We start from the raw sequence: 13,976 nt of genomic DNA on the forward strand, positions 1-13,976 counted from the left end.
CCCTGAAGTTGAGCTGCAGTGCCAAGCGATAGCTTCCTTTCATGAGGTCCTTCAGCCTGACAAGAGTTCAGGTGGATTTTCAGTTGCGTAAGCCTACTATGCAGGGAGCTACACTAGCTGGGAGACCCGGACCCAGTCTTTCCCAGCTGCTGCTTTAGCAGGCTGCTATGCCTGCTGCTGCTTGGCTACTTTTCAGACCCTGGTGCTCTCCATTTTCTAAGAGTATTTACTAGCTAAACAGTGTTTGTGGGGAAGAGGATAAATTGTGTGCTGTGGATTCCAGTTCATGGTATCGAAGATGGAGGTTAAACTTCTAAGGTCTCCAACTCATCTGGATTCCGTGAAGAAATAAAACTGATTACTTGAAAGTCACCAACCTGAATCCAAACCCTAATCCAAGGGCTTTGTCAATGAGATGCTTGACTTGAGAGACTGCATTCTAGATCTGGTGCCTGCTGGAACAAATCCAGCTCATCACCTGTTTTTGTAAACAAAGTTTTACGGGAACACAGCTATACCCACTCATTTGTATATTGTCTACGGTGCATTCATGCTACAGTGGCAGAGTGGAGCAGCTATGACACAGACCACACGGCCTTGCAGAGCCTAAAATAGTTACAATCTGGCCCTTACAGAAAAAGTTTGCCAAGCCCTAGTCTAGATCTTCATCCTCTTTCTCACTCCTACCCCTTAAAACATACTCCACTAGGACAAAACAAAGGCAATGTAACTGTTTTCTTCTCTGGCAGGATAAGGGGGTCCTCACCTTCCAGCTGTGGCTCCAGCCCCTTGAACATCACGAGTACACCTCCCCCTGATGCCTCTTCTCCAGGAGGCAAGAAGGTGAGGCTGATGACTCAGGCTAGAGAGCCTCTTGCTCAAGTTCTGAATTGTTGGGGGTGGGAGTATAGAATTACAGTTGTGGCTGCTGAAACAAGTTGGACTCTTTTCCTCCTTCAAGTAAATGCATCTGTGTGAGGCTGGGTACAAAGCATACTGGTAGGGCTAGGGGGGCTTGCTGACATCCTCAGAGGATTTATTCCATATGAGTGGAGGAAGGCAGAAAGAACATTCTCAGGAATGGGGAGCTGTCAATTTATTTCTGAGGGAGCAATTCAAGAGTTCCCATGAGAAAGAGATTAGTGAGTACCTCACATAGAGGCATATCTCATTCTCTGCCAGGTGTTTTCCAGGGAGGAAATATGATTAGTGTCTAGGGCAGACACTGGAAACAGCAATACCACCAGCAGTACTTTGGAAGTCAAGCCACATTTTACAGTGGCAGAATACTTGGGGATCTGCTGCCTGGGTTGCTGTGATGTGACTACATTGGGTACAGTAGTTCATAGGTCACTGGTCTTCATGAAGAGCTGGCTAGAAGACTACACTATAAATGGGTTTAGAAATCCGTCATCTGTTTTCATCTTTCCCTCCATACTGGATCACCATCTCCTTAGGGTGGTTTTCCCATCTCTGCTTCTCAATTCAACTCTTAGGCACTTGACTTCCTGTTATTATCAAGGATTCTACACTCAGTTTTTAAAGGTGATCACTCCAGTATAGGTTTAAATATTATTCAAAAGACTTTCACATACATTCTCTCATCTTATCCCCACAACTTCACAGATGACAAAATCCAGGCTTCCCAGCATTTGTTAGTAAGTATGGCCCCAAACTACAGTCCTGGTTTCATGACTTCCAATTCTTTTCATATCAACAACTACCAGAAATACAAAGTTGTGCTCTGCATCATAAAGCCCCAAGTATTTCTGAGGCATTTATGAATTCTTTTTTCCTTTGGACTTATAAAGATGGGTCTGTGAGAAGAAGTTCTGGGTGTATTCTCTTATCCTAAGCAGCCGGAACAAGATGGAGTTAAACATGACAGCAGCATTAAATGATGTACCAGACCCACAAGAGTAAAGGTGGCCCCATGCTCCAGCCCTTACTAGTCACCTTTAAATTTGGCAGGTCCAAAAATGAACCATTTAGCCTACAGTTGTTTCAGTGAGGATCAAGCTAAAAAGGGAGGCTAATTCGTATCCAAGTCGCAGCACCAAAAAAAAAAAAAGGGGTGGGGGGAGGTAGGCTAAGTGAGCCTCCGTAGGTCCCAGGAGAGTATGGACATCCAGAAGCACTAAGGCAGGTTCAGATAAGCAGGGTTTCTACAAAAGTCATCTGTGGTCGTTTTTTTTTTTGGGGGGGGGGGAAGGGGCGGGAGCAAGGTCCTTTCAAGGATCTGCAAGGTCAAAGCAATCTTCGTAATAATACTAAAACATTATTTTTTTTCACTGTGTTGATAAAAGCACTGTTTGGTAAAACTGCTGGTGTTTTGCCCAAATTGGAGCAGTGGCACCAAACTGTACTAGTAGTCATTGTATTCTTCAGCCACATACTCACAATAAAAAAAATAATTTAAAAGACCGTTTCATTTAAGAATGTCCTTAATGAAGCAGTAAAAATCACTTTTATAAAATCCTTGAGTACACATCTTTTTAATACTTGATGTGACAAAATGGGAAATATGCATAAAGTGCTTGTGCTGCAAACTATGAAGTTTGTCCCAAGAAAAAGCACTCTGTGACTATTTAAGTTGTGAGCTGAATTAGCTCCTTTTTTCATGGGACATCATTTCTACTCTAGCAAACTATGGTTATTCAGTCTTAGGTATTTAGCATACAATTTCTTAAAAATGAAGTGAACCTATTACTTCAAGGAAAATAACTTGACACTATTTGTTGCCTATGATAAAATTGGAGCTTTCAAGCAAAAATAGGAATTTTTAGAAAACTTCTATCTGCTACTTTGGTCTTGAGAGCTTCCTAAAACTTAAAAGATATTTTTGATGAGATAGGTGGTGTTAATAATCGTGATGTTTTGATGCTGTATAATGGAATATGTCAACATTTAGAAGATCTGCATAACTCAGTGAGGTGGTATTTTCTAAGTAACCAATGCAAGATATTTCAAAATCATCCAAGGGTAAAAGATCCATCCAAAGTGCCAAGATATACCAATGGATTTTAACAAGAGTACAAAAAATTCATTGATGTGGTTTCAGATTCCACATTGCAGCTAACCTTTAAGAAACTTCCATTTGTTGAGTTTGTATGTAGTATCAGAGAAGAACATTCCAATTTTTGAAAAGGCTAATTAAAATATGCTTCCCTTTCCCAACTACATATCTCTAGGAGGTTGGATTTCCTTCATGTCCTTGAATCAAATAACATATCTAAACAGACTGGAGAACCAGACGTGAGAATCTAATTGAAATCTATTAAGCCAGACATTACACTTGCAAAAATGTAAAATAATGATAATCTCACTAATTTTTTGTTATTGTTTTGGAAAATAGTTATTTTTTCATTAAAATGCTACTTATTATTCATGCTAACATGCAATGGATTTATCACATTTAAAAAATCTATTCATTTTAATACCAAATATAATAAATATTGATAAATACAGCCTACATAAAAGTTCGTTGGACTCCTCAATAATTTTTAAGAGTGTAAAGGCGTCGGTAGACCAAAAAGTAGAACTGTGGAAATAAAATTATAATGCCACCTACTGGCAAGGCTTGAAATAACTGTTTCTCCTGAAATCCAGCAGCTACCAAACTCTTTCCTCACCTATAACCAAATACCTCTCAAAGGATGCTCTTCCCTGAGACTCAACTAGGGAAAGGAAACTGGGGGCGGGGGTGTGTACACGGGGAGCATGATTTGGGGGCAAGACAGAATTAGAGTTCTGGTATTGAGGAGTAATAATCATGTTTCCCAGTGGCCTATCTGAAGAACTTAAACCACAGGTTACTGAAGTTGGCAGCTAGGTGATAAGGGATGTAGTAATACTTCTAGTGTTTTGTTCATTTGTGACTCCTCAGAGTTGTGTCTCTTCACAGCTTGTTAACAAGTCCACTTATTTCTTCTTCAGCAACATCTGTTACTACGTTTCACTCCCTTACAGGGGAACTGCCCACCCGGGCTCACTGGAGTTTAGGCCTTGGCCTTAAAGAAATATGTGGGCAGCATGATTCCAAGTAGTTGAATCCTCTTAGAGGTTTTATTCAGCCTTTAAGTTATCTGTGTGGGCTAAATCAAATGAAGAGAATAGTTTAGGGGAGAGGTTTTTTTCTTACTATGACCATTTCTAACAGTTCCTTGTTTGACATCATCCAAGAAGAAACTGAAGCCATTTGAAGCTTCCCTCTCACCCCTGCTTCCTCTTTCCAACATGCTTCATTTTCTTGGTGACATTGCACATGATACTGATTGAAAGTTCCATATTGGAGTAGAAAATGTCATACTTTTCCCCTTTTGTTTGTAGATTTTAAATGGAGGGACTCCAGACATTCCTTCCAGTGGCCTACTACCAGGACAGGCTCAGGACAACCCAGGTTATCCATATTCTGATAGTTCTTCTATTCTGGGTAAGTGGCATTATTATTCATTTCCATTGCAGTGATCTTGCAAAACATCTGGCATAAAGTCAGTTTTAAGAACTGAATTGAGACCAGGCATGGGGGCTCACACCTGTAATCTTAGCACATTGGGAGGCCAAAGTCGGAAGATCGCTTGAGGCCAGGAGTTTGAGACCAGCCTGAGCAGGATAGCAAGACACCGTCTCTACAAAACATATATTTAAAAGACTAGCTGGGTGTGGTGGCATGCACCTGTAGTCCCAGCTATTTGGGAAGCTATGGCAGGAGGATCACTTGAGCCCAGGAGTTTGAGGTTGCAGTGAGCTTTGATGATACCACTGCACTCCAGCCCAGGCAAGAGAGCAAGACCCTGTCTCAAAAAAAAAGAAAAAAAAAAAGAACTGAATTATATAAAACAACTTAGTTATAGATAAATTTGATAAGAACAGAGTAAAAGTTTAAAATTTGTTCAAATCTCTACTTCAAAGTTGACTTTAATGTTTGAGTTTTGGTGGGGGTCCAAGTGTGTCCCTGGAACTCAAGAAGAAGTTAGAGTAGCCTAGACGTAGGCCTTCTCCCACATGGGGCATCAACTCTTCAGAGGGACAGCCAATGAGGGTTCAGAGATAAAGCCTAGAAGGGTGATCGCTAAGCATTTCAGAGGGTATTAAAAATCATTAAGTGATGAGAGTTTGCTTATCCCATCACATCCATCTTTGTCTCTACTTGTCTTTCTAGATTTTTTTTTCCTAATCTCTCCTTTCCTGTTTGCCTTTCTGTAATTCCCTCCCCTTAACTGGTTATATAAGAATATTAAAATGAGGTTGACTCAAATACTTTTAACATTTATCGAATTTTAAGCACTTTGTTTTTATTTCTAAGAAGTTGGTTCTTCTGAAAAACAGCAATGTAAAAATAGTAAAATTATAGCCATGTAGCCCAAAAAGCAACCGCTCTCAGCCTATTATTGTAAGTGTGGTTAGGAATTGCTTATTTAATCTAAACATGTTTTGGTACTTTTATTACTGACCAGTCTTTATCTCCTCCCACAGGTGAGAACCCCCACATAGGTATGGACATGATAGACAATGACCAAGGATCAAGTAGTCCCAGTAATGATGAAGCCGCAATGGCTGTCATCATGAGCCTCTTGGAAGCAGATGCTGGGCTGGGTGGCCCTGTTGACTTTAGCGACTTGCCATGGCCGCTGTAAACACTACATGTTGCTTTGGCAACAGCTACAGTATCAAAGTGCATTACTGGTGGAGTTTTACAGTCTGTGAAGCTTACTGGATAAGGAGAGAACAGCTTTTATGTGCTGATTTCATAAAAGCCATCTCAGAGCCATTGATACAAGTCAATCTTATTATGTGTAACTTCAGACAAAGTGGAACTAAACCTGCTCCAGTGTTTCCTCATCCTTGATTATTGGGCTAGCTGTGGATAGCTTGCATTAATTGTATATTTTGGATTCTGTTTGTGTTGAATTTTTTAATCATTGTGCACAGAAGCATCATTGGTAGCTTTTATATGCAAATGGTCATTTCAGATGTATGGTGTTTTTACACTACAAAGAAGTCCCCCATGTGGATATTTCTTATACTAATTGTATCATAAAGCTGTTTATTCTTCCTTGTAAGAATCCTTTACTATAAATATGGGTTAAAGTATAATGTATTAGACAGTTAAATATTTTTAATAAATGTTTCCCTTGTTCTATAAATACTGTTCCCATTTCAAATAATTAGAAAAAAAATTCCACATGCTACAGGGCTGGATCATCAGTTTCTACAGAGGGTGCTTTAAGGACAACTCACGCCAATTAACATTTGCAGTACCTTTCTGGCCTTTATAATAATTCTGGGGTTTGCATAATTTCCCCATACTGCTAGCTTAGCTGTGCTGTTAAAATAGTTCATTTCCAAATAACTGCAATTTTATGTGAGAACAAAGATGTTACTGTTTACAAATTTCAAATCCTCTGAAATTATAAATTCAAGATTATAGGTAACAAATTGGTTTCTCTACTGCTACCCCTCTTTACCACTATTTGCAATTGTATGGTTTCAAACACTAAGTGACCCCAGACAAAAAGCACCTAAATATTTCTGATTCCTTCTTGAATTGGACCACAGAATATGTAAAATAGTATTTGCATGAATAATTTGCTAAGCAAAGAAGCAAGGTACAATAGAAAAAGCATTGAACTAGTATCAGAAATTAGCTCTGAAACTTATGATCACTATATGATCTAGTAAAGTCATTTTGCCCTTCATATAAGGTTGGACTAGAAAATATTCTCTTTTCAGCTCTGGTATTATTTTGGATTTATAGTATATTTTATAATTAGTAGGGAATTTAAGTGCCTCATCACACATAAACCAAGTTACAGTTCCTTCAGCTACTATATGATTTCTAGTTATACCAACAAGACAGGAAATCTGCTAATTAATTAGGCTAAAAATTTGGTCAAGGTGGGTATAAATTTGGTCAGAAACATTAAAACAATGGAATTTTATTTTGATGAAAAACTTGAGTTTACAATCATTTAGTAAATGAAGAGCAAACACTTCATTTTCCTATCCCATAACTCTTAAGAAAACAAAGCATTAGTAAATAAATATCTGTGAACAGATTAAGGGTAAGGCAGACTGGATAATAAACCACCTCTGATGTTCACAATCCCTGCATGTGACTCACTCTAAAGGGTGAAATGGCACTGGAGATAACTGGACTGTTAAGATATGGGCATTGAATCTCATCCTAATCATTCAAATAAGCCCAACATAAATATTCATTTTTTGCTCATCGTGGGCAGCAAACTATACACATTTTACTGAAGGAATACTTTGATAGAAGCACTTAAGTTATATTGTGCATCACAACTATAAAATGGCTTGAACAGTTCCATTTAACCACCATTTATAAAGTGCAACTATATAATATTCTGCATTTTATCTGGGGTGTGATGAGTATCAATCTAGACTGAAAGCACCCCAGCTGCCAATTTCAACCACTTCTGAAAAAACCTAGATGTGTGAAACAGGACTGTCCCCCATACAAAGAACCAATTTCACAAACCTACTGGTAAACAAATACATTTATATAACTGGAACTTCAGGATGCTAGAGTTGTACTCATTTAAAAAACCATTCAGCTACCTTTGGTCTTTAAAAAAGCCTACACTGCAATATCCTAAACATTGTTATGTGCATCTCACAATGAAGAAGAGTGGCCTTGCAGTGCAGAATGAGAAGAGTACAACGTCACTGTGAAGAGTAGCATGCTATAGTTTCAAGGAACATCAGCATCACAGCATTGGATTCTGTGCATCGGGATCGAGGTCATTGTTGCCAGAAGGAGGATGGATAGGGAGGATATCCAGCTCATCCACTTGGGGAGTTGGATGCATGACTACCAGCTGGTCCTGGGGAATGTCTGCGGCAGCTGCTGCAAGATTGGTGATGGATTTACTCTTTACACACTGAAAGTCTACATGCCGACTCTTTCCTTCTTCCTTCTCCCAGGACATTCTAATAAAGGGTCTTTGGACATAGTTGTAAATCACTTCTGGGCGGCCCCCAGGCCTTTTCTTTACTTTTTCTTTGTAGGTAGGATAACCTGAAGGAAAGAAAGGTTTTAAAAACTGAGGATACACATATATGCAAACATTTCATACTCAATTTTGCCTGAGAGGGCTTTTCTGCTATAGATCCTGAACAAATAAAAATTGAAATAAAGATGGGAAAACAATATTCCATCCACTTACTCATCAGTTCACCAGCCAGAAACTAAAATCCTACTGATTTAATTCACATAACCTTCCACAGCCTTTCAGTTAATATACCAACCACCAGAAAAACATTCCTGAAGTATGGAGGGGATTGGCCCCCAGTGCAATGGTGTATAATCTAGAACAGATCTTGGGCTCTAGCTGTGTATCTTTGATGTCCCTAAACCATTTTCTTCACAGGATTGTCTGGCCTAACGGCCTACAGTTTATTGCCAATTAGCCTTCTAGTTTCCTTAAATCTAAGTCTCATCTCCATATTGCTCTGGGTTTTTTCTTTCCTTTTTGTTAAATGACAAAGAACTGTACAGCTCTGCAGGTGGTTTTAGATACTTCCGTACCTAAGCCAGCAAGGCCAACATTCTAACCTCCCATATCTTTTTTTTTTTTGATGAAACAGAGTCTCACTCTGTTGCCCAGGCTACAGTGCTGTGGCGTCAGCCTAGCTCACAGCAACCTCAAACTCCTGGGCTCAAGCAATCCTCCTGCCTCAGCCTCCCGAGTAGCTGGGACTACAGGCATGCGCCACTATGCCCGGCTAATTTTTTCTATATATATTTTCAGTTGTCCAGATAATTTCTTTCTATTTTTAGTAGAGACGGGGGTCTCACTCTTGCTCAGGTTGGTCTCGAACTCCCGAGCTCAAACGATCCTCCCGCTTCGGCCTCCCAGAGTGCTAGGATTATAGGCGTGAGCCACTGCGCCTGGCCTCCCTTATCATTTTAACATTACTACTCCCAACAACCAAGCAGTTAATTTAGATTCACATTTCCAAAGCAGCTTTCCCTAATTATTAATACCTTCCTCCTCTGGATCATAATCACTGAAAAGTGAAAACTAGTAAAGACAACCCTAGATTTAGAAAAATTTCCGTTATTTACCAGTAAGGCAGTTTCTCCAAAGATAAACTGTCTTTAGAAACAATTACAAATCCCTTCCCTCCTTTTTACTGGTAAGAATTGCTACTTTGGACTAGGGATTGGCAAACACTTTCTATAAAAGGCCAGATGGTAAATGTTTCAGGCTGTGGGCTACAAGGTTTCTAATGAAACTACTCAACAATGCCACTGTAAAGTGAAATCAGCTACAGAGAATATGTAAATGAATGAGTATGCATATGTTTCAATAAACCCTTATTTATAAAAAACCAGCAATGAGCTAGTTAGACCAGCTCATGGGCCAGTTAGACTACAATCAGAATCAGAAAGAAATGGAAACGCCTCACTTAGTATGGGCTCAATGGTGACTGCATAAGGGACTGTATGTAGTTATCATTGGTAGCTAGTATATTTTTTTAGCCACATGTGAAGCGTGTGCATAAGTGGTGGGGGTGAGGGAGGCACAGAATGTGAGCAAGGCTAAAAACCTTCTGAAGACTTATAGAATGTCTTCTTCCTTTGACATTTCCAGTCAATTACCATTTGATGGGCAGAAGCAGAGATCAGAAAGGTCTCCATCTCTATTACCTTATCTTTCATTCCTCCTGGACTATTGAAAGACTTTAAAATTCCCATCTCATTATATTCCAATCTGTCCTCCACACAGAATCACTACTCTAGACAAACATAATCATATTACATCCTTGCTTAAAAACTACCAATGGTTTCCTTATGCTTAAAGGGAAGGTCCATGCTACTTAGCATAGTATACAAGGCTTTTTTACAACTTGGTTCCGACCTACTTAATCTTACCTGCTATCATGCTATACTTCCTCTAACTCTAGAGCTCTCAAATAGACCCACCACATTAAACTTTCCCCTAAATATGCTTTGGTGCTTTTACACAAATTGTTCTGCATCCTATTCCCTCTTGGCCCTCTCACCCCTGCAGCTTCAGGCTTCTTTTATCCCTGGCAAAAACATTAAGACTCTCCACAGAGTTAATCATTCACTTCTATGCTCTATAGAACTCCCATTTTAACAATACCTATAGCACTAAATTGCAATTACCTTTTTGTATGTCTGAATTTCTCACCTATTTAGTGAGTTCTTATATGCCAAAGCCAGCACCTTTATCTGTATATCCCTGTGCCTAGCGTATAGTGCCTGATAGCTAAACAAATATTTGAGCAAAAAGTGAATGAACTACCATGATATATCAGTTACAAGTGATAATCTCTTCCTGGATATCCATCTTACTGAGAATTTTTTTTTTTTTTCCCCGGGGGCACTTTGAATGAATGACCTGGGGCTTTTTCTTTTTTTTTTTTTTTTTTTTTTAAATAAAGTCTGTCACCGGCTTTGAGATTTACCAGCCTAATCATTCAAGTAATGATTTAGCAGCTATGCATCAAAGAATTGTAATGCCAGAGTGCTGCCGTAAAGGTGTTTATGGTCTATTAGGAGTGATGAAATTTTTCATAAAGTCAGCATCCCAAACAGCAAATATATGCTCATAAGAGAAAGCGTGAAGGTAATGGTAGAGGTGTAAAGAATTCAGAAGAATGGGATTCCAATGGGCTAAAACAGAAAAACCTTCTTGAAGGCCTTCCTTGTGCTGGATCTTAATGGATGAGAAGAAGAGTGGGATGGGAAGAAATAAAGGGAGCGTAAAGGAGGCAGACAGAATATCATTCTAAGGAGAGAATGGCACAAGGTAAGATACAGAGGTAGGAACATACAAGATGTGTTTAGGAAACCCTAAGACAAGTATGACTGGAGCACGGCATCTGTATTGGGAAATAGTGGGAGGTAACATTAGAAGATAGATTTGGGGATGGGGTGGGGCAGGCATCGTGGCTCACGCCCGTAATCCCAGCACTCTGAGAGGCTGAGGGAGGAAGATTGCTTAGGGTCAGGAGTTTGAGACCAACCTGAACAAGAATAAGACCCCATCTCTACCAAAAAATAGAAAAAATTAGTTGGGTGTGGTGGCATGTGTCTGTAGTCCCAGCTACTTGGGAGGCTGAGGCAGGAGGACCGCTTGAGCCCAGGAGTCTGAGGTTGCAGTGAGCTATGATGATGCTGCTGCACTCTAGCGGGCAACAGAGCAAGACTCTTGTCTCAAAAAGAGAGGAAAAAAAAAGATAGATTTGAGACAGATGGGGGAGAACTATGAATAAATTGTACTCTTTATTAAAGAAAGAGAAGCTCAGATTTATTTCAAGCTTAGTTTGTTAAATCTTGCAGAGAACAAAATTTGGGACACAGGTCCAGAATGACAGAATTGGGACTTTTGTAGATAGCTGAGCTTTTGGTGATAACAGCCAGTCGTCCTATTTATTGTCTTGCCATTTCTGCCTAGGATTCAGAGGGTAGAAAAATTCACAATCTCGTCTAATTAAAGACTTCATTGCTTTGTCTTGATCTTCTTGTATTCTATGAGAACTATAATTCAACAATATTATTTCAGAGTTTTTTTCCTTAAACGTCAGACTCTGTTGTAAGTCTCAGTCAATTACTCTGACAGAACAGAGCTTTCCGTTAAGTTCAGGACAAGGTTCCTAATGATGGGAGTAAGGCCATAACTAATACGGTCTGCTAGATTAAAAAATGTTCTTAGTTTTGTGATACCATATTCATATTCAGATATTGCTATAGTCAGGCCTATCTAAGGCCCATTCTACTTAATTATAAGCAGGATTTTGGGGTCTGTGGGTCTGCTGTTACACAAAAATGTCTCTGGAGCATAGCTGGGAAAGCACAAATAACTCCTGCCTAAATTGTTCTCCATGCTACAGTTCCACTGAAAGGCACTTCTTTGGAGATTTTTATTTTGTCTGTTTGCCCTACCGTTTACTAGAACAACATCTCTCACTCTCATAGGATTAGGTTCTAAAGGCAGTTTAGGACTACAGGGGTTTGCTACTCCATCTAGCAGACGACATTAGTTATGGCCTTACTCCCATCATTAGGAATCTTATCCTGAACGTAACAGAAAGCTCTGTTCTGTCAGAGTAATTGACTGAGACTTACAACAGAGTCTGACGTTTAAGGAAAAAAACTCTGAAATAATATTATTGAATTATAGTTCTTACAGAATATAGGAAGTTTAAGACAAAGTAATGAAGTATTTAATTAGACGGGATTGTGAATTTTTCTATCCTCTACATCCTAGGCAGGAATGGCAAGACAATAGTAGGACTGGCTCTTCTATTATATTTCATCATTCCTTCTCACAAATCCAAGTTCTTTCCTGCCCTCCTCGTGTCCTTTATATACCAACCGGATCTAGTTCCCATGAAAGTCAACACATTCAATACTCTAATAATCGGATTTCTTTTAAGGGACTTGGGATTGGGAGGGCAGGGGTTTGTTGGGGGGGGGGGGGTGACACAATGGCCAACGTGGAAATCTGAATTTTTTTCTTTGATTCCAGAAAAATCTCAACGCTTCTAGTGGAATTGTGGCTATTCTATTTATTTTTTCAAGAGAAAAAAAAATTATAGTCCAAATGGGAAAATATGGCTGTTGCTCTACACATTAGTTGGGAAAAGAAAAGAATGCTTCAGCAGCTAGAAGCAGTTATTGAAAAAACAGTAGAAGGGCCTGGTCAGTTACTGTCCTGCCAAAGTCAAGCCCAATTTATCTAAGCTTGTAGTATTGTCTTTTGTAAAATTTTAAGAATTTTTAAATTTTTTTTAATGTATTAAAAATTGTCTGTTAAAAATTTTCCACTTTTTTTTTTTTTGTTGTTGTTGCTGTTGAGACAGAGTCTCACTTTGTTGCCCAGGCTAGAGTGAGTGCCGTGGCGTCAGCTTAGCTCACAGCAACCTCAGACTCCTCGGCTTAAGCGATCCTACTGCCTCAGCCTCCCGAGTAGCTGGGATTACAGGCATGCGCCACTATGCCCGGCTAATTTTTTCTATATAGATTTTTAGTTGTCCATATAATGTCTTTCTATTTTTAGTAGAGACGAGGTCTCACTCAGGCTGGTCTCGAACTCCTGACCTTGAGCGATCCACCCGCCTCGGCCTCCCAGAGTGCTAGGATTACAGGCGTGAGCCACTGCGCCCGGCCAAATTTTCCACTTAATATAGTATTTCAAAACCATTCACAGACTGAAATCACAGAGACCTGAATTCAAGTACTGGTTCTGCTATTTATTCTCAATGAAACTTTAGTAAGTTATTTAACCTCTTAAGCTTCAGTTTCTTCCTCTTAAAAATAGAAATAACGTTGGATAACCAAATAGCCTCATTTGATAGAACAAAGTTCTATTTCACAAAATACTACCAGCTGATAAATGCAAAAGGAATGATAGAATTAGAAAATGATAATTTTGCAGTCCCTAAAGCAATTACTGATTCAAGCAAAAATTATCAGCTAGTGTTTAAAACCTTTAAGTGATGATTAATGGGGAGCTGTACGTTCTTATGGTATCTAAATAAAATCACACAAATAGCTTAATCTTATAATGGAGGGAGATCAGGCTGTCACCCACTTAATCAGCATTGATTTAAGTTAACCCTTTAAATCTAACTTAACTTTATAGGAATTACAGAAGACAGAAGAATAAACCGAAGGACACCACAAGGAAGTAGTAAAGCAAATCCAGAAGTGGGACTATCTACAGGACAACCAGCCTAGACTCTTCAATAGGGCAGGGTCATAAATAAGGAACTGTTCTAGAAATTAAAAGATCTGACATCATAAGCAGTTAGTTATGAGATGTGGGCCTGGACTGGATCCTAGTTTAGAGAGACCAGCTACAAAGGACACTTTCGGGGAGCATTGGGAAATTTTAATGGGGATTGATACTAAGGAATTAATTTTCTTGGGCGTGATAAAATATTTTTAGAGATGTATATTAAAATATTTAGAA

The 13,976-nt window shown here is 39.2% G+C and overlaps 2 protein-coding genes across 24 annotated transcripts in view; one reads left to right on the top strand and one right to left on the bottom strand.

Moving 5' to 3' along the window:
- BMAL1 (basic helix-loop-helix ARNT like 1) overlaps window positions 1-6,146 on the top strand; it is a 102,339-nt gene extending 96,193 nt beyond the window's left edge. For 18 of the 22 annotated variants that reach the window (XM_069469604.1, XM_069469586.1, XM_069469602.1 and 15 more), the window contains 3 exons: window positions 750-843; window positions 4,330-4,432; window positions 5,476-6,146. In XM_069469604.1, the coding sequence (XP_069325705.1) occupies window positions 750-843; window positions 4,330-4,432; window positions 5,476-5,636 (358 nt within the window). In that variant the 3' untranslated portion in view covers window positions 5,637-6,146. Of the gene's footprint in view, window positions 1-749; window positions 844-3,061; window positions 3,306-4,329; window positions 4,433-5,475 lie in introns of all 22 variants that reach the window. The other 4 variants (XM_069469597.1, XM_069469591.1, XM_069469594.1 and 1 more) reach the window with 2 other exon arrangements.
- A 762-nt stretch (window positions 6,147-6,908) lies between these two features.
- Window positions 6,909-13,976, bottom strand: part of BTBD10 (BTB domain containing 10) — a 75,093-nt gene continuing 68,025 nt past the window's right edge. For both annotated transcript variants that reach the window (XM_069469612.1, XM_069469611.1), the window contains one exon: window positions 6,909-8,044. In XM_069469612.1, coding sequence (XP_069325713.1) covers window positions 7,734-8,044 — 311 coding nt within the window. In that variant the 3' untranslated portion in view covers window positions 6,909-7,733. The remainder of the gene's footprint in view (window positions 8,045-13,976) is intronic.

Source organism: Eulemur rufifrons, chromosome 6 (assembly GCF_041146395.1).
Source record: "Eulemur rufifrons isolate Redbay chromosome 6, OSU_ERuf_1, whole genome shotgun sequence".
In the NCBI taxonomy this organism is placed as follows: Eukaryota; Metazoa; Chordata; class Mammalia; order Primates; family Lemuridae; genus Eulemur; species Eulemur rufifrons.